This window comes from Suncus etruscus, chromosome 20, assembly GCF_024139225.1.
Source record: "Suncus etruscus isolate mSunEtr1 chromosome 20, mSunEtr1.pri.cur, whole genome shotgun sequence".
In the NCBI taxonomy this organism is placed as follows: domain Eukaryota; kingdom Metazoa; phylum Chordata; class Mammalia; order Eulipotyphla; family Soricidae; genus Suncus; species Suncus etruscus.
The window spans coordinates 32,441,681-32,465,315 of record NC_064867.1 but is presented as its reverse complement, the minus strand read 5'-3'; the positions used below and the strand labels follow the sequence as shown (position 1 = coordinate 32,465,315).

The 23,635-nt window shown below is 40.3% G+C and overlaps 1 protein-coding gene across 2 annotated transcripts in view; it reads right to left on the bottom strand.

Moving 5' to 3' along the window:
- TMCC1 (transmembrane and coiled-coil domain family 1) overlaps positions 1-23,635 on the bottom strand; it is a 129,525-nt gene that overhangs the window by 5,327 nt on the left and 100,563 nt on the right. For both annotated transcript variants that reach the window (XM_049766509.1, XM_049766510.1), the window contains exon 2: positions 19,529-20,466. In XM_049766509.1, the coding sequence (XP_049622466.1) occupies positions 19,529-20,466 (938 nt within the window). The remainder of the gene's footprint in view (positions 1-19,528; positions 20,467-23,635) is intronic.

Sequence of the window (23,635 nt, the reverse complement as noted above, 5' to 3'; positions counted from 1 at the left end):
CTAAAAAGAAGTAAACAGTTCACATTTTAAGGATTCTGTCTTTTTCTTGGTATACTTCACATCCATTCCCAAAACACATTTTTCAAAGGAAGAAAATAAAAGCACAAACAGAGTGAGTAGCGAGGCATGCCAGTGTTTACAACTTCATCCTAGAGTGGTGATGCGGCTTTGCTACAATCTTTTCAACACACAGCTTTTGTATTCATGCCAGCAACCCTGGTTAGCTTTAAGCACAGTCACAGATTGAGGTAATTCTTCTGTTCTTAGCAGGAATAACAAAAAGATAAAAGCTATACTACAATGAAGCTAATATCTCAAAAGGTAAATAGCATGTAAATGGAAATGAACTTTTAGCATCACTTGTCGCTTATTCTGATTGTGGCCACTCACCTGGAGGTTCAGGATTCAGAGCCCATCATCCCAATAAGCAACCAAGCTCTAGGACATCTCAGGCAATACATGTACTGAGAGCTTGTTGAAGAGCCAAGCAAGACACTGTCTGCCTTTGGGAATTTCCATTTTAATTGATTTTTTGGGGGCTTTACCCGAGGTACACAGGACTCTTACACTTGGGCTCTGTGCACAGGGATCATTCCTGGAAGTATTTGGGGGAACTGCAAGTAGTGCCGGGATAAAACTGGGGTTAGCACCATGCAACATAAGCACATTAACCTCTGTGCAATCTCTCAGGCTCCAAGAGAGTTTACCGTTTTTTTTTTTTTTTTTTTTTTTTAAGGCCACACCAGGAAGTGTTCAGGGCTTCCTCCTGGCTGGGAGTTTTCAATTTTCAAATGGGGAGTATGTGGGAGACAGAGCAAACAATACCTCTGGTAAAGGCAAGTAAGTCAAAGCAGGTCTGTACATCAGATGTACAGTAGAGAGTCTGGAGAGAGGGTTAAGAAGCAATGGCAACGGTAATGCCTCTTCCCCATTCGAAGCTCTGGAACAAGTTGAATCTGAATGACCATATGAATGATGCCTTCTGAAGACATAGGGGAGAGAGTGCTTCAGAACAGAAGAACAGCAAGTATTAAGTTCTTAAAATGGGAACTAGTTTGGCAGGTTTGAGGGACAGAAGCTATGCAGGTCAGTGGGGCCATCTGAATAAAAAACAAGAATGATAGGAGATAAGACTCTGAAGGGGGGTGTGTCCCTTGATTCACCTTATAGCTCCAGCATTTAGGATCACACAAGGTATTATTTATTCGAGATAAAGATAAAGTCTGGGATGGGCAAGCAAGGAGTAGGTCTAAAGCACAACAGCAGATTCCAGGTAGCAAGCCCAGCCCAAGTGATGGCAGTGTCCAGAAGAACTGAATTAGAGATCTATTTGGAGGGGAAAGGCAGGCAGGCAGGCGGTGCTCAGGGGTTACTCCTGGCTGTCTGCTCAGAAATAGCTCCTGGCAGTCTCGGGGGACCATATGGAACACCGGGATTCGAACCAACCACCTTTGGTCCTGGATCGGCTGCTTGCAAGGCAAACGCCGCTGTGCTATCTCTCCGGGCCCCAAGTATGCCTTTTTTAAAGGCAGAGTCTGACCCATTTCATGTTTCTTCTCAACAGAAATTCCTCTACTGCTTTTCTGGAACTCTAAAGACTAAATTACTAAAGACTGACAGATTGCTCAGGAGCATTTTCATCTTTTAGTAATTTGTGACTGCCTGGCCATTTCATTTACTTTCCAGGGAACATGCTTGGGAATAGGTGTCACCTCTGGTGTTGATGCTGCACTAAATTTAATGTTCAGCGGATACAGTAAGCTATACTAAATGGTTTCTTTTTATGATCAGTTCACAACAATAAAAATTAACCTCCATCTTCCAGATATTCCCTAAAAGTTTATGTACTATAGATATGGTTAGCAACAAGAGGAAAGGGCCACCCCTTTGGTTGGTATTAACACAGCCCACCATATGCCATGAGTAGAGATACAAAAGTAACATTAATAGCAGATGCTCCCATTATTTATTTGAACAGCCCACTATTTGAATTCATTTAAAGAATAGTACAACACTGAGGGGAGTATACAGTATCAGAACTTTATATAATTAAGGAAACTATTTCAAAGAGTAGAGTAACAAGCTCGTGAATACAAAAAATTAAATGAGTAAGGACTTATACCCAGGTTTAAAACTTGACTTTAAAATCCAAGTTATTAACCTCTCGTGCAAGGTAACTTTGAAATTGTATTTTTTAAACAACAAACAACAATATTTACTTATTTAATTATTGGGGCGGGTTGGGCCACACCAGCAGTGCTCAGAGTGCTCATTCCTGGTTCTGGGCTCAGAAACTGCTCCTGGCAGACTTGGGGGACCATATCCAAACCCGGGGATTGAACCCGGGTTTGTCCCGAGTTGGTTCTAGGTTGGCTCAGTGCAAGGCAAATGTCCTACCACTGTGTGATTACTCTGGCCCTGAAACTTTTTTTTTTTTTTTTTTTTTTTTGAGAATCTGAGGATCCTACATAGCAGTTCCAGACGGCCACAAAGCACTGGAAACTATCTCCCCAGATAAAGCCTGACATCAAGGTGAAGTTGAGAGGAGGAATATCATATATAGACCCATGGGGCCGGAGTGGTGGCACAAGCAGTACGGCATCTGCCCTGCTCACGCTAGCCTAAGACGAAATGCGGTTCGATCTCCCTGAGTCCCATATGGTCCCCCGAGCCAGGAGCAATTTCTGAGCGCATAGCCAGGAGTAGTCCTTGAGCATCACCGGGTGTGGGTCCCCCCCCCAAATATGTGGATCTTGAATCAAAACAAAAATAAGAGGGGTTGGTGACGTGGCTCAGTGGCAGAGCACAGTTCTGTCACGAGTGAGGGCCTGAATTACATATCCGTGTACATGTGCACAAACACACATGTAGTCTTTAGAGTTCCAACATGTCAGAAAGCAGTAGAGGAATTCCTATTGAGGATAATGTGGCAAATGTTGGGGAGGATATGGGAAAATCTAACCCCACATCTTTTGCTGGTGGGCATATAGAATGGGGCAACTGCTTTGGAAAGCAGTTTGGCACAACTGCTTTTTCCTCCAAAATCAAAATATCAACTCAGAAATTCCATTTCAGGCACACAAATGAAGGAAAATGAAGTTATTTCTACATAAAGTACTTATACACAAACATATACACACACAAATATGTTCATAGTAGTGTAATTCATAATACAGCAAAGTGGAAATGGGCCAGAGAAATAGTACAGAGGGTAAGGGACTTGCCTTGTACGTGGCTGATCTAGGTTATATCACCAGCAGCCCACAGTATTCCAGAAGTGATTATGAGCACAGAGCCAGGAGCAAGCCTGAGCACTGCTGGTTGTGGGCCCCCAAAAGTAGAAAAACTCAATGCTCGCCAACTGATGAATAGATAAATACAACGTGCTACATATTCATACAGTGATATGCTACTTGGAAGGAAAAAGGTATTAATGGTAACTACAACATGGATGCATTCTGAAAACATGGTCTTAGGGGCCAGAGAGACAGTATAGTGGGTACGATGTTTGTCTTGCACATGGCTGAACGATGTTTGACCCTAGAACCTCAGTTGGTCCTGCAGCACCAGTAAGAGTGATCCTTGAGTGTAGAGCCGAGTAAGCCCCAGCACGGCTGGGTATTGCCCAAACCTCAACAACCACAAAAAACATCACCAACACCACCCCCATCAATAAAAACCAGTGGACTAAGTGAAAGGGGCCATCAGACACTATGAGTCAGTTTAACCTGGCAATGACATTGTGAGAAGAATTACAATTTGGTCTACTATCATGGTATATATATGTGTGTATATATGCACACTGCTCCCCAGCTTATTGGGTATTCTGCTTGTGTGTGCATTCACGCATGTACATACTGCTTCCTAGCTTATTTGCTGAATATTCTATGAGTCGCTCAAAACATTACTTAGGCTATGCTCAGGGATAACTTATGGCAGTGTTCAGGGGATGGTATGTGGTGTCAGGGACCACACCTGGGTTGGTCACATGCAAGGCAAGTGACTCACCTACTGTATTCTCTCTGCAGCCCCTGATCTGAATACTTTTAATGGGAGAGTTGTACAGCCTAGGAGATATATCTCTGACAGCTGTAAAAATTAGAGGGGAGAAGTAGAGCAGATTGCTTTGCTTGCAGCCAATCCAGGTTTGATCTTGGCACCACATAGTGCCCAAGTACCACTGTGAATAGCCCTCACACAGAAACATGAATAGCCCTGAGCATCTCTGATACTGTATGGCTCAAACCCATCCAATCATGGGTGCTTGCATTTAAATTTAACAAATATCAAAAAAGAAGCAAGGGAAGCTAGATGGAAAAGCATATGAGAAACAGCAAAATATGGAAGTTCAGAGGTGAGTAAGAGCTCATAATTTTTTCAACTCTGTAGCATGTTTGAAGTTTTATAATTAACATCAAGAAAAAATGATTACAGGTGCTGCTGCCAGGATCTCAGATGTGAGCTCCAGTTCTACCTCTCATTAACTACATGATCTTAGGTTAGCTTACTTTTCTGAGCGAGTTTCTTCATCTATAACATGAAGGTAATTGTGGTTTCTTTTTATACTCATTTGAACATACAGAAGAAAAAACCTGGTCATTTTTATTCTCCTTTCCATCCTCATATTCTACCATAGAACCTACTGGCTTATTTGAAAATATTTTGAGTTCTTAATAAAGAATAACACTGTATGGGGCCGGAGAGATAGCATGGAGGTAAGGCGTTTGCCTTTCATGCAGGAGGTCATCGGTTCGAATCCCGGCGTCCCATATGGTCCCCCGTGCCTGCCAGGAACAATTTCTGAGCCTGGAGCCAGGAATAATCTCTGAGCACTGCCGGGTGTGACCCAAAAAACCACACAAAAAAAAAAACAAAAACAAAAACAAAAAAAAAACACTGTATGAATATTTGCTACCTGAAAAAATTCATGGACAAATCGACAACTTTTTTTATTTATTTTTTTTGCCTATACCTAGAGGTACGTTGGGAATTCAAACTAAGACTGCATAGCTGCAGTCACAGCAAGCCAACTGTCTTACCTCCTGTATTACCTCTTAAGACCTCTTTGAGGTTTTAATACCTTTTTGTATTACCTCTTTGAGTGGCTGGAGCAATAGCACAGGGGGTAGGATGTTTGCCTTGCATGCAGCCAATCTGGGTTTGATCACCAGCATCTCATATAAAATGTAATACATACACACAATCGAATATTATGAGCTATCAGGAGAGATGAAGTCATGAAATTTTCCTTTACATGTATATATATAGAATCTATTATGCTGAGTGAAATAAGTCACTGAGTGAAATAAGTCAGTCAGACACACACACACACACACACACACACACACAACACACACACACACACAAGTCTCACTCATCTATGGGATTTAAGAAAAATAAAAGACATTATTGAAATAATTCCCAGAGATGAGGGTCGAAAGGACCAGCTCATGATATGAAGCTCATCACAAAGAGTGATGAGTGCAGTTAGAGAAATAAATACACTGAGAACTACCATAACAATGTAATAAGTGAGGGAAGTAGAAAGCCTGCCTTGAATACAGGCGGGGGTTGGGGGAGGGGGATGGGGTATTGGTGATGGGAATGTTGCACTGGTGAGGGGGGTGTTCTTTTTATGACTGAAACCGAACTACAATCATGGTTGTAATCACAGCGTTTAAATTAAAATATTTTAAATAAAATATATTAAAAATATAAAAATAAAATAAGCCCACATGGTTCCCTGAGCCTGACAAAAAACAAGAAACACACAAAAAAAGGCCCCCTTTGACCTTTTTTTTTTTTTTTTTTTTTTTGGTTTTTGGGCCACACCCAGCGGTGCTCAGGGGTTACTCCTGGCTGTCTGCTCAGAAATAGCTCCTGGCAGGCACGGGGGACCATATGGGACACCGGGATTCGAACCAACCACCTTTGGTCCTGGATCGGCTGCTTGCAAGGCAAACGCTGCTGTGCTATCTCTCCGGGCCCCCCTTTGACCATTTTAAAATGTTTTTATTTAAGCAAATATTTTCTGTGGTAACTGGTCTCTGTCCTTAGTTCTTAGTCTCATTTTAGGCTTATCATTACTTCAAAACTCTGTGCTAACTACACAATAAATTCAAATATCTCACATTTTGTGTCACATTCCAAACCTTTACACCAACTTAGAATTTTCTTTTGCTTTTGAGCCACAGCCAGCTGTGCTCCAGGCTTACTCTTGGTTCAGTGCTCAGGGGACTATGGGGATTGAGTCAGGTTAGGCCGCATGCAATACCACCTCCTGCACTATTTCTCCAGCCTTCAAAAGTCTTTTACTGCACTTACATCTTTCAATATAATTCTGATCATGGTTTGATAACTGGTTTCTTTCAATTCTCTTGCCACATATAATTTGTTAAGATAATTTATTTTCTATTACAGAGTCTTTCCTGAGAGAAGACAGAGACTAAGAGATGAAGGTCAAGTCAAATCAAAACTTGCACACTGGGGCTGGAGTGATAGCACAGCGATAGGGTGTTTGCCTTGTAATCGGCTAATCCCGGACAGACCCGGATTTGATTCCCCCACATTCCATGTGATCCCCTGAACCTGTCAGGAGTGATTTCTGAGCACAGAGCCAAGAGTAACCCCTGAGCTCTGCCAAGTGTAACCCAAAAAAACCAACCAACCAAACAAAAATCCCCAGAACAAAAAAACTCACATGCTGCTGCCCTGAAATATTCCAGTCTTCTACCTCAAAAACTGTCCATATGCTGGTGTCTGATAATTTTGTGTTGTATTAGACTAAGTAAGAAGAGGAGGTAAGAATCACAAGATTCTTTCTGCTCCTGTGGTTAGGAAGTCTGTATTGTCACACAAGTAAGCTATTTGATATCGTTTGGTCTGGGGCCACAACTGGAGATGCTCAGGAGTTATTATTCCTTGCTCTGCACTCAAGAATTACTCCTGATGGTGCTTGGGAAATCATATCGAATGCTGGGGATTAAACTTGGGGTGGCAATGTGCAAAACAAGTGCCCTACCTGCTGGACTATTGCTCTGGTCCAATGAGCTATTTTGTACTCGGAAGTTTCACATATATCTAGTTGAAAAGAAAATCTGAATTTTTGTGTTTTATTTTTAAAACTTTCTTTGAGCAACCATCACATGAAGGGGGTGGAAATAAATTGAATAGTAATTTGATTGGCAGGTTAGGAAACCAAATATGTGTTTTGTTTTATTTTCTCGAAATTTTAATAGCATTTAATGTTCTTTTGAAATTCAATGCTTGAATCCCATATTCTTTTCCATACCTGGAAGTCCAACTTGATAAAGATACTAACAATTTTTTTTGAGCCTTACCTGGTGGGGTGCCAGGGATTAAAGCTGGGTCAGCCATATGTAAGGCAAATGGCCTACCCTTAAATTATCTCTTTGCGGGCCGGGAAGGTGGCGCTAGAGATAAGGTGTCTGCCTTGTAAGCTCTACCAAGGAACGGACCACGGTTCGATCCCCCGGCGTCCCATATGGTCCCCCCAAGCCAGGGGCGATTTCTGAGCACATAGCCAGGAGTAACCCCTGAGCATCAAACGGGTGTGGCCCAAAAACCAAAAAAAAAAAAAATTAGCTCTTTGCCTCATCTACTAGATTTGTGTCATATTCTCAAATTAAAATAAAAAAATGTTATTTGAGAGTATGAAATTCTCTCTGGCATGAATCTCTTATAGCACCTTTCAGGGATATTTCATGACCTTGGCTGTGATAAAATATAAAATACTTTTCACTTATAGACAGTTAAGGTAGTTTATTAATGACACTTCAGACTGCCCCTCACATTTTCATCTACTTGTAATGAGGAAAATATCATGACATAACACTATATATGAAGGAGCAGTAATACTGTATATATGAATCAAAGTACTAGCAAAAGTCCTTAGCACTTGTCTGAATTCTCTTGACCAATGTGTACCATTTAATAGTTATCAACATGTCAAGTCCCGGATACTATTTCAGACCGAATTTATTTACTCCACATTATATCTAAAGGATCTTCGCTTACACTTTACACCTATGTCTATGCCATTTATATCAGCAGAATAAATCAGGTTTTGGATTAAAATTCTGGCTCTGTAACTTAAGTTTGATAAATGTTCATCAGAGTTAGACAGAAGCAATCTATCTACTCCAAAGGGCGACCCTGAAGATTAGACAGGAGTTGTGTATCAAATGCCTGACACAAAAATGTGCACAATGCTGAGGCATATCACAAGTACATACTCTTTCCTTTTTGATCCCTCTTGTTCCCTTAAGAAGAGCTCAAGTGAGGAGGCTCAAAGGCCCGCTTGGGTTCCAGGGATTGCTGGTCCTGGAAGTGTGAGAAATTGGGAAATTGATACCTGTGCTGCCTACTCATGCTGAGTGGTGCAGAGCTGCATGTGTGGCCACATGTGTGCGCGCGCGCGCGCGTGCGTGTGTGTGTGTGTGTGTGTGTGTGTGTGTGTGTGAACTCTGGCACATCACACTTGGAGGTGCATACGCAAAACAATTAAAGTTTGTGAGCCTTGGTGAGGACTTCAAAAGATGTCCAAGCACTGCAGATAAGATGGAGTCCTTGGCAAACAAGTGAGTAATAATCAGAGTGATCTCTAGTGTGCATGTATGTGTGCAAGCACCAAACCTTAAGGAGTGATCCTCAAATCATTGCAAAACAACAACAAAAGCAAGTTAAGGGAGAAAGAAACCCAATGTTGACTATCACAATTGTCTCATGGGTTCTGTGGTCTTACCTTTCAAGATTCCATCTTCTAGTCCTCCATTTCTTCATCTAGCTTTGCATCCCTAATTTCATACAATTTTTCACTGTTCTCGGGTAACAATTTGTTTATCTAAAACACTAAGTATAACAGCACATCTTCTGTCCTCGATGTCGAGACAGTTTCAACTTCTAATTTCCGTATCAAGAGGACCACAGAAAAACCAAAGGGTTTTTCTCATTTTGGGGGACTCCAGTTTGCAAGAGAATTCTATGCGATTCAAGAAGTTCCAGTCACTCATCTATTCCAAGCTTTACTTTAAATTAAATTCTCCTTCCTAACTTTCTTTTTATGTTTGAGGATAGGTGTCTAATGTAAATTTTTTTAGAATTTGAAATTTAATTTTTTTTTTTTTTTTTTTTTTGGTTTTTGGGCCACACCCAGTAATGCTCAGGGGTTACTCCTGGCTATGCGCTCAGAAGTTGCTCCTGGCTTGGGGGACCATATGGGACACCGGGGGATCGAACCGTGGTCCGTCCAAGGCTAGCGCAGGCAAGGCAGGCACCTTACCTTTAGCGCCACCGCCCGGCCCCGAAATTTAATTTTTTTAATTATTTTTTTTAAATTTTATTTTTAAGTACGGTGCTTGATGTACAAAGTTTTTCATAATATAGTTATTTCTGGCATTCAGTGTTCCAACCCCAGTCCCACCACCAATGTTAACATTCCCTCCATCATTGGTCTCAGTTTTCCACTCACCTACAAGCACATCCTCTTGGCAGACATAAAATAATTTACTACATATTACTTGTTACAAATAAACGGTAATGGAATTATTGAAAAAACTTCAGTAACCAAAAATTTATGAAAATTATTATAGTTTTCAATGGGGGCATTAAATCATTATCTGAACTAACTGTTGCTAGTTGAGTATTTTGTGTTGCAGTTTTGTTGCTGAGCTTAGGTTAATTATATACAACTTTCACCTCTAATTTGGTGTTTTCCTACTGGGGTGTTGGTATTAAGGAATTTGGAGGTGTCTTGTGACAGCATATACAGATACTGAGTGGGACCTATGGATGAGCTGACATGTCTCCCTACCCCAAGTCTGAAAAGACACTAGTTTTTAGTACCAAAACAGCATACTTAGATTTTTTTGTTGGTTAGGTATCTCTGTAGAGATTAGTGTTAAAGCAGTGATGTTGGGCCATTGGCATAGCAGAGACTATGGGTAATGTAAATTTTATTTTATCTTTCAAAGTCTACAGAAAGAGTTGAGTAGAAGTGCTAATTCTTGGGGTCAGAGTGATAGTACAGTGGGTAGCATGCTTGCTATCCCCAGTATACCATATGGTTCCAAAGCTGATTCCTGAGCATAGAGCAGGGAATAATCTCTAAGCACTGCAGGGTAGTGTCCATAAAAACAACAACAACAACAACAACAACAACAAAAACAACAAAATAAATGCTAAACCTTAATCTGTTTTTACAAAAATATTCTTTCAGGGAGCGGTGAGGTGGCACTAGAGGTAAGGTGTCTGCCTTGCAAGCGCTAGCCAAGGAAGGACCGAGGTTCGATCCCCCCTCCCCCGTGTCCCATATGGTCCCCCAAGCAAGGGGCAATTTCTGAGCACTTAGCCAGGAGTAGTAACCCCTGAGCATCAAACGGGTGTGGCCCGAAAAAAAATTCTTTCAGAGAAAGAAAAATGTACCTGTGGTTACATGGGAGATTAACAGCAAAATCATTTCAAACTCTCTCTTTGTAAATGAGAAATTTATAATGATCATTTACAGAAATTGCATTTTATTACCAGACAGTTAAACAGTAAAGTAGCACTTGGGTAAGTAGAATTAGATACTTTTCCCCGCAGATGAAGCAGACAAACATATTAGGAAACTTGCCAAGGTTAAACAAAACTGTGTAAACGCAGGGATGAATCAAGAGCAGCAATAGGTCCAGTCAAAACTGCTCCATTAATTCATCACTTAATAACTAACCAGCATTAGGTTTCTTCTTCAAGGCATAAGAATTACCTGGAGAAGAATGATTTTCTGAAAGAATACAAAAGTTGTAGCTGTTATTGTAGAGCTGACATCCTATTACACTCACACAAATAGCTGTGTTTGGGTTACCATTGTAAACTTCTCCAATCTGCAGGAAACACCAGGGAGGAAACTGAAAACACCATCCACTTTAAGGCTTTTGCAAAATGTGATGAACAAAAGAGGCTGGCAAGATGCCCTGGGGGTCCTGAAATGTAGATCTTCTGGGCTGCCTTGGTGTCGTGAAAGAACTATACTAGACTGTTCTTAGTAAAACACTTTCCCTGATTTGTTCACCTAGGTCATGAAGTTTGTTTCACGATCCACATTATGAAAAAGCTACCTCCCCGTCATGTTTAGCAATTTCCAAAGAAATTGTTTTTCAATGCCATCAGTCTATGGGGCTTACGTAACCCACGGATGACTGAGGCACTCAGATTCCTGAACGCTTGGTTTGAAATCAGGCTAGCACCAGTCAGTCACCTACATACTCTATGCATTGTTCAGACAGGAATGTATTATGCGCATTGGTGCATTGTGATGAGAAAAAAAAGTAAAACCTAAATATTCAACACTCTCATGTTATGCAATCTAGAACACCTAAAGGTAGATTATATTAATGCAGCACAATCAAGCAATTTAATGTTTAATCTAATCTATTAAATCATTGTAAGCATCAAACATCAAAACACTGGCACCAATAATAAGAGATGACTACCTCACTTAATTTGTATCTCTGACTCCAAGGAATTCAAGATTCCTAAAGACATTTCTACATAAATCCTCATCAACTTCTGCCTCAGGCAGTAAGTCTATAATTAAGAAACAAGAGAACCAGAAAGTACAGTTTTTCCATGTTAGTGAGACACAATTTGGGTCTGATTTAATGTGGTTAATATCTTTTGTTTTTGGATTCGTTTTTACTGTTGTCTTAAAAACAAAAAACAAAACCCGGGGCCGGAGAGATGGCTTGGAGGTAAAGTGTTTGCCTTGCAAGCAGAAGGATGGTGGTTCAAATGCCGGCATCCCATTTAGTCCTCCGAGACTGCCAGGAGCGATTTCTGAGCGTAGAGCCAGGAGCCAGGAGTAACCAGGAGTGCTGCTGGGTGTGACCCAAAAACCAAAACCAAAACCCAAACCAATAAAACAAAACCCTTTTTCCTGCAAAAGTCTCACACATGAGACCCTGGGTTTGATCCTCCACAGCAAAACAAACAAACAAAATCCCTCAAAACCCCAAACAAACAAACAAACAAAACAATCAAAATAAAAAATGTTTTCTATAGTATTAACTAAATACAAAATCTGAACAGCCACAAAGGAAAAAAAAATCTATATTCCAGTTGCTGTGAATTTCCAACTAATTTAGCTATCAAAATTACAATCACTTTTGCCAGCTTTACTTGCTAGTGTTTACTTCCTGTCAGAGACATCAGATACCTAACAGAAACAACTCTAGTTTCTAAAAATTAATAAAGTGTGGTATAACATAAATTATATGCAGTCTTTCAATGAAAGTAATTAAAAGCTCTCAGAGAGAGATCTGAGAGAAAGAACGTGTAGTTTCTTAATCCTACTAGCATGATTCTGACTAGCACATGCCTTTCATTCAGGATTTGAACTTAACTTAGAAAAGGCTTAATATTCATATTTAAGTAAAAATCTCCCTAAAAACTGATTTTCTACATAATTACAATAAAAACAAGTAGAAGGACTGGAAAGGGCTCAATGGACTGAATGCAGGTTTTGCATTCAGGAGGCCCACCCAGTTCAATCACTGGCACTGTATGGCTCCCTGGCACTACTGGGAATGATCACTTGAGCATATAGAATTGAGAGCAGTTCCTGAGCAGCCTTCACCCAAACCCCCCAAAACAATCAATAAAACTATCTAGATCTTATGGCAGGTTAGCAATCTAGAAATTAATACTGTCTTGAGAAAATGTCTTAGCCACTCTATTAGTCAACACAGTAGTTAGTCTCCTAAATCAAAGATAAGCCAGGGCTCTTTTGGGCCAAATTCCTCAAGAATGAAAACTGGGTGAGTGTACAGGCTGGGAATGTTTCACTTCATGTATCTCTCTCTCTCTTTGGGTGTGGCTCAAAAGCTTGGAGTTAACTTTGAGAGCAGTAATGTTCTCTAATTAGAGAATATGTCACCAGGGCAAGGAGGGCTGAAGAAGCCTGCAGAGCAAGTTACTGAAAGAAACAGGAAGAACTAGGTTCCAGGGCTGACAATGACAAGCAACTCTGGGAACAGACTGCTGGGCTATTTCTCAAATGCACACCAGCACTTCATCACAAGGGAGACACTAGGTTAGAATGAGGGATCTGACATGTGGTGGGAGCTTGAATACTTTCCTGGCTGATAAGAAAAAAAAAGGATTTTCCCTGTTTATACCCTTTGTGACCAAGCCTGGAAAGATACTAGAAAATATTGAATTACTTTTCAGTTAAGAAGGAAAAACCACAGGATCAGTTCCCTTCACCCCCTCCAAATTTTAGGTAGAAAATATATTGTTTTTTTAAAAAAAGTGGAAGACTAGGGTGATAGAATAGCACTCGGGTTTGATCCCTGGCATCCCATATGGTCCCGAGCCCACCAGGAGTAATTTTTGAGCACAGAGCCAGGCGTAACCCTTGAGCGAAGCCGGATGTTGCCCAAAATCCCCCTCCCCCCAAAAAAACTAGGGACAAAACGATAGAATAACAGATACGGTGCTTACATTGCACGTGGTCAACCTGGTTTGATCCCCAGCACCCCTACCTTCCTCAAGCCTACTAGAAGTTTGCTTGCCAAATGAAAAAAGAAAGACTTATTTTACAGTTACATATTTTGGGGCCATAATTTGGCTATGGTCAGGGCTTACCTCTGGCTCTATACTTAATGGCCACTCCTGGCTGGGCTCAGAGGAACAACCATATGTAGTGCTGGGGGGTCAAACCCAGGTCAGTCGCATATAAAGTGAGTGCCCTACCCACTGAACTATTGCTCCAGCCAGCAACGTATTATCCTAGCAATCTGCTAAACCTTAGTCCATAGTAAAGGCTCCCACATAAATTGTCTTATTTAATAATCTCAACAATTCTGTGCAACAATTTGTGCAAGATTACTTTGTCTTAATAGAGGAAGGCACTGAGGATCAGATCAGTTGCTTTTTTTATGTCATCAACTAAAGTCAGAAACGATAATTAATGAGGTAGCTTATTTTCTCTCTTCCTTCCCCCACTTATCTCTTCCATTACAATCTCTTTAAGGGATACACTGGGAATTTCGTGTCTAAAAATCTCTTTTATTGAAGGAGTTAACCTTCATAAAAGCACACCCTAATTGGGGGTGCTCTCTTTTTTGGGCGAGAGGGTTTGGGCCATACCTGGCTGTGCTCAGGATTTACTCCTGGCTCTGTACTCAGTAATCACTCTTGGTGTGCTGGGGGGACAATATGCAGTACCAGGTATCAAAGTGAGGTCAGCTGCATTGCATGCAAAGCGAGCAGCTTCCTTCTTATCCTATTCCTCCAGCCCCAACTCTTACAAATGAAGAGATTCAATATTCTCATTTTGTTTCCAAACTTGGTCTACATGTCCTCTTGAGACTACTAGACCAATTCACAATTGACAAACAGGTCTAAATTTGTGATAACAATCTCCATAAAACAATATCCCAAGTTGAAAATGCACTTAATACATTTGGCCAACCAGCCAGCCAACCAACCAACCAACCAACCAACCAACCAACCAACCAACCAACACAGCTTAGCCACAGTTACTTTTAAATATTCTGGTAATACTTATATTAACCTATAGTTGGGTTGAATAATCTAACACAAAGCCCATTATATAAAGTGTTGAATGTTTCATGTAGATTAGATGGTGGAACCAGAATGGTAATGAGTGTTCTCATAACTGACTAACTTACAGCACACTGTAAAGTATAGTTATCTGTCTTGTGAATGAATGCATGGCTGGTTGGAAGCTGGCTCTGGGTGCCACTGCTCGCATCTGACAAGAGGGTTGTGCTGCCTCTCACTAGCCTGGGAAAGGCTGAAATGTGAAATCTGAAGGATGATTTCTACAGTATGCACTACTATTTTCCTATAATTGTAAAGCAAAACCAACCAACCAAACAATAACAACAACAAAACCCCAAACAATAAAAACCCAAAACACTAAAGGGCAAATTATCATCAAAAGTGAGAGAAGCCTATGTCTGACCCTCTCTGTTTTATATCCAATGACAATATAAAACAAAGTAAAATGATATAGAAATAACCTTTTGTTTCATTAGGAGCTCCAATGGTCTATGCCTAAAAGAAGCTGCCTAGTTACTGGATGTCCCACCACAGTGATGACTGCTCCATAGTGACAGTCTCCTGTATTTTGGGCCTCATGACTCAGTATGATTGAAAATATTTCTGGGATTAATACAGTCTTGAAGGTGATTTCCAAAGGACAGTAATCTCTTCAAAGCAGAAGCTTTCAAAATGGCATTACTCCTCCATCAACACCAGGAGGATTTTTCTGCTCTACATGACATTGCTTTAAGACAGGTAGCACAATAATGGGCCGATCCCCAAGGAGAAAACTACATAAGGAAACTGAAATTGTGAATGTTTCCCTAGTTCCCTCCTGTTTTCAAAGCATTTCATCACAGCTGAGCTTTCCCCCATGGTAGTTCATTAATGTCTGACATGCACTGTGGGAATAGGACTGGTCTCCTGATTTTAGCAGCAAAAGGAATCTGTGAAACCATTTTCTGATGTGACTGGACAAAGATACTTTTTTCTTTCTGTGCCTCAGTATATTCTTCAATAAAAAGAGACTAAACTAGGTATCGGAGGATGCCTTCTCTCTCAGAAATACTCAGAGAACACTGTCATTTATACTTCTAATTACATAACAATGAGGCTAATAGTCTAAATGGATAAGAACAGTTTTAAGTCACTATATAGCCAGCCAGCAGCAACAAAAAAGTCTAAGCCTTGCTTTCTACACTCCCTAAACATTGTCTCACTCATAACTGAAAACCCAATGAAAAGTTCAAAAACTAAACATTAGTCAAAGGCTGAGACCAAGGACATATGGGTGTTGAAGAGATAAGATGTAGTTATGGCATATTATGTATATGGAGAGTGAGTATACTCTATATGTTTTTAAATTATACAAAAAAAGTAGATGAGATGATAGCAATCTTTATGTGATTCTACTCACCACCATAGTAAGAAAGTGCTATTATTTTTATTATTATTACTAGGTTTTTGGATCATACCCAGAAGTTCTTAGAGGTTACCTCTGGCTCTGTACTCAGGAAGTACACTTCATAAGTTCAGGGGACTATACGAGATTCTGGGGATCAAACCAGGGTCAGCTATGTGTAAGGCAAATATTGTACATATAATTTTATAATATGTTTAACACAGTGATTCAACTTTTTGGAAGGTTTGTTTTTGGGCCATACTGGCAGTTCTCAACAATCACTCCTGGTGGTTGGTGCTCTGGGGCAAATATAAGGTGCATGGGTCTGACCTAGGTTGGTCACCCTAATCCATGCATTATTATTTTTTTTTGTTTTGTTTTGTTTTTGTTTTTGGGCCACACCCGGTGACGCTCAGGGGTTACTCCTGGCTATGCGCTCAGAAGTCACTCCTGGCTTGGGGGACCATATGGGATGCCGGGGGATCGAACCGCGGTCCTTCCAAGGCTAGCGCAGGTAAGGCAGGCACCTTACCTCCAGCGCCACCGCCCGGCCCCATCCATGCATTATTATTTTGGCCCCATGACTCATTATTTTTCTTCTTCTTCTTCTTCTTCTTCTTCTTCTTTTTTTTTTTTTTTGTTTTTTTGGGCCAGAAGTTCTCAAGGTTTACTCCTGGCTCTGTACTCAAGGGTCATTCCTGGCAGTTCTCAGGTGACCATATGGGATGCCGGAGATTGAACCTGGGTTGGCCGCATGCAAGGCGAATGTCCTACCTGCTATAGGCCCTCCTCATGACTCAACTTTTAATTACCGGTAAATATAAACTTTGACTTAAAAATGGTTCAATTTCCAAGACCAATGTCCAGCATTGCCTATGTTTCTTAGGGCTCAACTTAGAGAGGGTGGTCTTTCCATCATACAAATTTTTGGGTCAATTGAATTTGAAGAAAAAACTGTCCTGGACTTTGGAATCTGACAGAACTCTGCGGGTTTTACCTCACACTGAGTGAACTTTAGCAAATTTAGAAACCCGTAGGCTTCAATTTCCTCACTGGTAAAATGTAGATAATGTATCCACTTGCAGGCTATTGTGAAGATTAGTGTGTGTGTATATATATATATATACACACTAATCTTAATATAATATATTATATATATAATATATATATCTTATATATATAATATATATACACATATATATACACATCATGCATATATACATACATACATACATACATATATAAAACACCATAGCATTATGAACATCATGAGTTCAATAAATGCTGCCAGTGTCCTCCTCTTCCTCATTTCAACAAATTATAACAAATGGCTCCCCTCCAGACAACTCAGATATTAAAGAAGAAAAGCACAACAAAGTAATCTTTTCATAAAACTAGTCACTACCTACTTTCATTACCGAAAGAATGTACCCAAATGTAATGAAAGAAATGCAGTTTTGGGAGGGTAGTCAGGTGCTTGCTTTTTTCACTGCCAACCTGTGTTGATCCCTAGCACCCTATAAGGTCCCAAGTACCTCTATAAGTGACTCCTTAGCCCAGAGCAAGGAATAAGCCCTGAGCACTACCAGGTATGGACCAAAACCAACCAACCAAACAAACAAAGTGACTTCTGAAGTAACCCTGAGCACTGCCAGGTATGGCCCAAAAATAAAAAAAAATAAAAAATAAAAAATTTGATGGACTTAAAACAAATTTAACCAATTATTAGAAGGGAAGGGTGGGCAAACTGAGACAAAAGGAATAAAGATGATAAAACACATCAACTCAGCTAGGCTTTAAGTGGAAACTTAATGATGTACACACATTTTGATTTTCAGTGATGATGCATACCTGAAATTTACATAATGTCATAATGAAGCTACTTCAATAAAATAATTTTTAGAAAAGAACAACAACAAAAAAAAGATTTTAAGAGAATGATAAATCCTTGACTTTAGGACCAGAACCCAGACCTTTTAAGGACTTCCCTGACCTATGACTCCTGTAAGAGGGGCCCATAATCTTCACCAGAGAGGTGGCCTGTCACTGACTGACAAAAAAATGTTATTTTGAGGGGGGCCATACCAAGCTATGTTCAGGGCTTACTCCTGGATCAGCATTCAAAGATCATTCCTGGAGGGGCTCAGGAGACCCTATGTGGTGCTAGGAATTGAACTTGGCTGGCTACATACAAGAAGGGTCTTTACCCACTGTACTATCTCTCTGGCCTTCTGGCTGAATAGTTTGGATTTGAAAGAGTACACCATGAAGGATAAAATTTCTCTCTGTGATAGGAACTAGGGGGAACATGTGATAGGAACATGTGATAGGAACTAGGGGAAAGGACACACATTTGGAGAACAATTAACTATGACCTAATATAAAATGGCCATGTAATATGAAACACACAAAAAAGTCCAGCTTTCACCTTTAGCACAGATTTGACTCAAACATTAGCCCTTGGAGAATTCAACTATGAAAACATTTCATGTTTTAAGTTCACTCTCCTTCAAACATGTGCCAATGCATAATAAAGGTAACAGGCATGTTTACCCGGATTTATTTTCAGTCTAATCTTTCTATTCCAACTGCCCACATAAGTATGTTTATAGTCAAGTATCTACAAAGTTCAGACTGGGGAGATAGGTCAATGGGCAGGAGCACAAGTTTTGCATGCAAGAGGCTTGGGTTCAATCCCTGGCAACACAGGGCTCCCTGAGCACTGGCTGGAAATGACCACTGAATACTGACTAAATTAGGAATAGCTTCTGAGCACTGTCCAGTGTGGCACAAAACAAACCCCCTGCAAATAAATTAAATAAAACGACCATAAACCCCATAAATATCCACGAGGTTCATTACATTATGGCTGTGCTTGATTACAGAGTTCAAAAGAGTTAAGACTTTTTCAATGTCATATAGTTAAAGGATGAGTAAGTAATAAGTAGTTCTGTGATCATAAGTAAATCCTTAGATGTCACAGAAAGCTTGAACAAGCCTCACATGAAATTCTTAAACTGGAAAAGAGCTATAGTAATCTACATGCCCTAACAAAAAATGTTTCATTGGTGTGTGATTGTCAGAGTCATTCAACTTTTCTGTTTCTTTTGCTCTTTATGAAAGGAAATTCTGCAGATGACATATCAAAAGTACCTTAAACACCACAGAAAGATACTCTACTAAAACTTTTCTTATCTTTTTTGGGGGCACCAGGATTAAAACCAGCGCTTCATGTAAGTAGAACAGAAACTTTCCCATTGAATAACAGCCCTGGCCCTCACACCTTTTTTTTTTTTGGTTTTTCGGGCCACACCCATTTGATGCTTGGGGGTTACTCCTGGCTAAGCGCTCAGAAATTCCTCCTGGCTTGGGGGGACCATATGGGACGCCGGGGGATCGAACAGCGGTCCTTCCTTGGCTAGTGCTTGCAAGGCAGACACCTTACCTCTAGCGCCACCTCGCCGGCCCCGCCCTCACACCTTTTAATGTTGCTTCTCATATACAAAGAGGGAAAGTCCAAACATTAATAATTGATGATTTTAATTACATATAACTCACCTATATCGTTCCTCCTGTAAGGCCTGCATTATTAATGAATAGTCCCTCTGATAATGTTCCTTGAGTGTCTCAAAGGATTCCTCTAATCTGGCCTGGGTTTCCCGGATCTCTTGGATCTCATGGAGAAGTGCGTCGAATCCTGAGCTCTGCATGTCCAGGGTGTTGGTTTTGGAGCTGGATGCTCCCCCTACAGCAATTCCTCCAGTAGTGCTATTGGCACCCACTGAGCCCGAAGTGGCACTAGAACAATCTTCCTCACTACCATATTTTGGGCTCGACTGAAAATTTGGAATCACTCCCAAAGTCTTCCCTCCATCATCCACTTGCCCTTCCTCTAAAGAATCCTTCAGGTTAGGGATGTTGTCTGCACTGCCAAATTTATTCCGAATCAGTGAGGCAATCTCTCTGGGCTTTGAGACCACAGCCCCGGCTGCTGAATGGGTTGCCTGGGAGAAGCTGGAAAGTCCACCTTTAACACTGTCCACCACACCTTCACTGAAGCCAGTAACTTTAGCTCCCACATCCTTTAGACCCTGGTGCATGTCCCTGAAGACATCTTTTGGCTGCCGGGGGATCCCATTCTGCTCAACCTCTCGAAGCTTCCTGTGGTAATGCTCAAGCTTCTTCTGTAGCTGTTGGATGGTTTGGGCAGACTTTTGATTCTTCTTTTCAAAGACCTGCTTGATACGGGCAGCCTGCTGTTTGTCTGCACTGTTGGCAAGCTTTAGATACTCAGCAACGTTGTCGTCCCGGGCAGTTTGTGCAATCTTGATCTGTTCTGTGAGTTTTAAAATCTTCTGCTGCAGGTGGGCAATTGCAGCCTTTGTGCGCTGAGGGTCTGGTGTTCCATCCACCGTATCTGTGTGGATGCTGCCATCAGTGCTGGAGGCCACTGCACTGGAGGTCTGGGCAAGGTTGCTTACTTCCAATCGCTCGATCTAGCATAAAAGAGACAAATATTAGGAGTCCAAGAGAACAATCTCTCCAAATACAACAGGTCAAATGCATTGAAAAGTTAACTGTTTCCTATCTCAGCATAGGCATAATCCCTCCTATTTTGTACAAGTTTCTTCTCCCTCTTGGATACCATAAAACAAATACATGAAAAAACGTTTCACAAGACAAAACAAGGCTTTAACTTCTTTTGCTAGAGAATTTACTATAGCAGTTATTTAGCTAGCAAAACTCCTTGGGGCTAGGGATGTGCCTCAGCAGCACACTTCCCTTGCATCTCTGAGGCCATGGGTTCAATTTTAGGCATCAGACACAAAACATATAAATTAAAATACTGTACTATTAAATAACAAAGTTCCTTAGTGGTTTAAGGCTTGATACAGTCATCTCCGTTGGTGTTCAGGTGACATGAAGTGTTGGGGACTCAAACCTGTGCTTCCTATGTGCTCATCCTATTGTATTCTCTCTTTCCAACTTTTTCACACCTACATTTTAGAGCATACTTACGTAAAACAAATGCATATCTAACAAAAGAATGATATCTAAGATGTAAAAGTATTCAGAAAACTCAACATGACAAAAAGTCCTGGGAAGAAGGACTAGACATTTCCCCCAAAGACACACATTTGGCCAACAAGCATATAGAAACTGTTCTTTATTATTGATCAGGGAAATGCAAATCAAAACAAAAACAAATTACTACCTCACCCCTGTGAGAATGGACTATGTTAAAAAAGAAAAGAAAAAGAAATAAAGAACAACCCCTTTTTTGAATGAGATGTGGTGAAAAGCAACCCTCATTAATAGTTGCTAGAGATGTAAACTCAGATGTAAGCTGGGTCAGTTTCCAGTTTGTAGTTTGGAACCTCTAAGCCCCAGTCTAGAAAATAGTCTGGAGATCATTCAAAGATTTGAAAATAGAACCAACAATTCCAGAAATAACCCAAGTGTCAACAACAAATGAGTAAATAAAGCAGCTGTGGTGTACATAACCACATTCAGAATGGAATAATACCCAGCTATAAGAAGAAACCTTGTCATTTGTTACAATATGGAGGATTATCAAACCAATACCATAAGTCAAGTGAATGACAAATACTGGATATCTCAATCAAGTATCTCAGTGTGTATATCATGTATATCAGTGTGATATATAAAGAAATAAAGCAGAGATGGATAGATAGTACAGAGAATAAGTTGCTTGCCTTGCATGCTACTGACCCAAGTTCAATTTCTGGTACCATATATAGTCCCCTAAGCACTTCAGGAATGATCACTAAGCAAGTCGGGTGTGTCCCCAAACCAAAAACAAAATAAGAAAGAAACAAACAAAGCAAGGAAATAATAGTCAATATTCAATTGACTGACAACAGAACTGAGGTGACCAATGAGGGAAGGGGGATGCTGGAAAGAAAAGGTCCTGAGTACAATGGTGAAGGAATACTGGTGATGAGTGTGGCATGGTAACAATATGCTCCTAAAATACACATATAAACCACATCATATGGTCCCCTGAGCACTTCCACGAGTGATTCTGAAGTGCAGAGCTGAGAGTATTCCTCCAAGAATCACAGGTGTAGCCTCCCTAAAGATCTCCCTAGTATACCTTATGAGCTAAAAACACAACGCAGAGGGCTGTGGTCTCAAAGCCCTCTGCTTTCCTATGTTCATCACAGCACTATTCACAATAACTAGAATCTGGGAACAATCTAAGTACCCAAGAACAGATGAGTGGCCAAATCAACTGTGGTACATTTACACAATGGAACAGTATGCAGCTTTTGGGAAAAATGAAGTCATGAAGTTTGCTTATACATGGATGCACTTGTATCATGCTGAGTGGAATGAGTCAAAGGGAGAAGGACAAACAGAATGATCACATTCATTTGTGGGATATGAAAAAACCTAATATGAGAATAATACCCAAAGATGATAGAAATGAGGGCAAGATATGTGTGGTGAACAAGTGCAGTTATGACAGAGAATGGACAACCACTACAATAATGATAGTTGGAAGTTATCACTTTGGACAAGAACCAGGTGCTGAAAAGAGGTAGTGATATGCATATAGTATTATAAACTACAGTGCCTAAAAAGCAAAAATAAAAGAAGAAAAGTGTTTGCCATAGAGGCAGGCTGGACCATGAAGGAAACTGGGGATAGTGATGGTGAAAAATGGAAACTGGTGAAGGGATGGATGTTGGATCATTGTATAAACTGAAACTCAATCACGAACGAATTTGTAACTGTGTGATTCAATTAAAAAAACAGAAAGGCGTCCCTAGGGGCCATCGAAGTAGTACAACAAATGAGGCCCTTGACTTGCACATGGCCAATCCAGGAATAATTTCTGAGTGTCAGGAGTAATCCCTGAGCACTGCCAGGTGTGGTCCAACTTCATTCCCCAAGTTGAATTACGTATTTTTTTAGTGACAATAATATACCAAATCTGAAACATTCATAAAATTCCGGGGTTACCTTATGAATCTAAAGATGTAAACCCCCACTCCCCCAATCTTAGTTTTATCTCAGTTTGCTGTCTGGGAATTATGTTTATCCCTAATTCCAAAACACATTTTGCTCATTACTAGACTCATTATATTCCTACTGATGTGAATAAAAACATTATTATTCTTGAACAAGTAAGATGAAACAGGGGATCTTATTTAAATGATACCAAAATATAATTTAAAACTGAAATGAAGAGCAAATCCATACTATGATCCTCTAATAAAATAGAATAATTCAGAAGAGTTAAGAATCCAGCACCATACTTTGTGTCATTTCCTCCAACTGCCTGTTGGATTTAGGGCGAATGCTAATAAACAGCAAAGAAGGGAGGAAGCCAGAACAGAGGATCATCAAAAGAGTACAAAGGAACACGTGGCCAAGAATTACAAAGGAGTTTCTGAAAATCTACTCTCTTTACTGCCTTCATGCTCAGGTTTTACAGTGTTCTCATTGTATGATTTTCATTCTGAATCAGATTCCATATCTACAGTATATATGATACTGGTTGTTTACTTATGTTTAAAGTTCAAAATTTATCAGAGTATTAAATGGAAAGCAAATATGAGTTATTACTAGGACTTAGATTAAGATTTGATTACAAATCTAACATTGAAAAAGAGTTTCAATATAAATTATTTACAA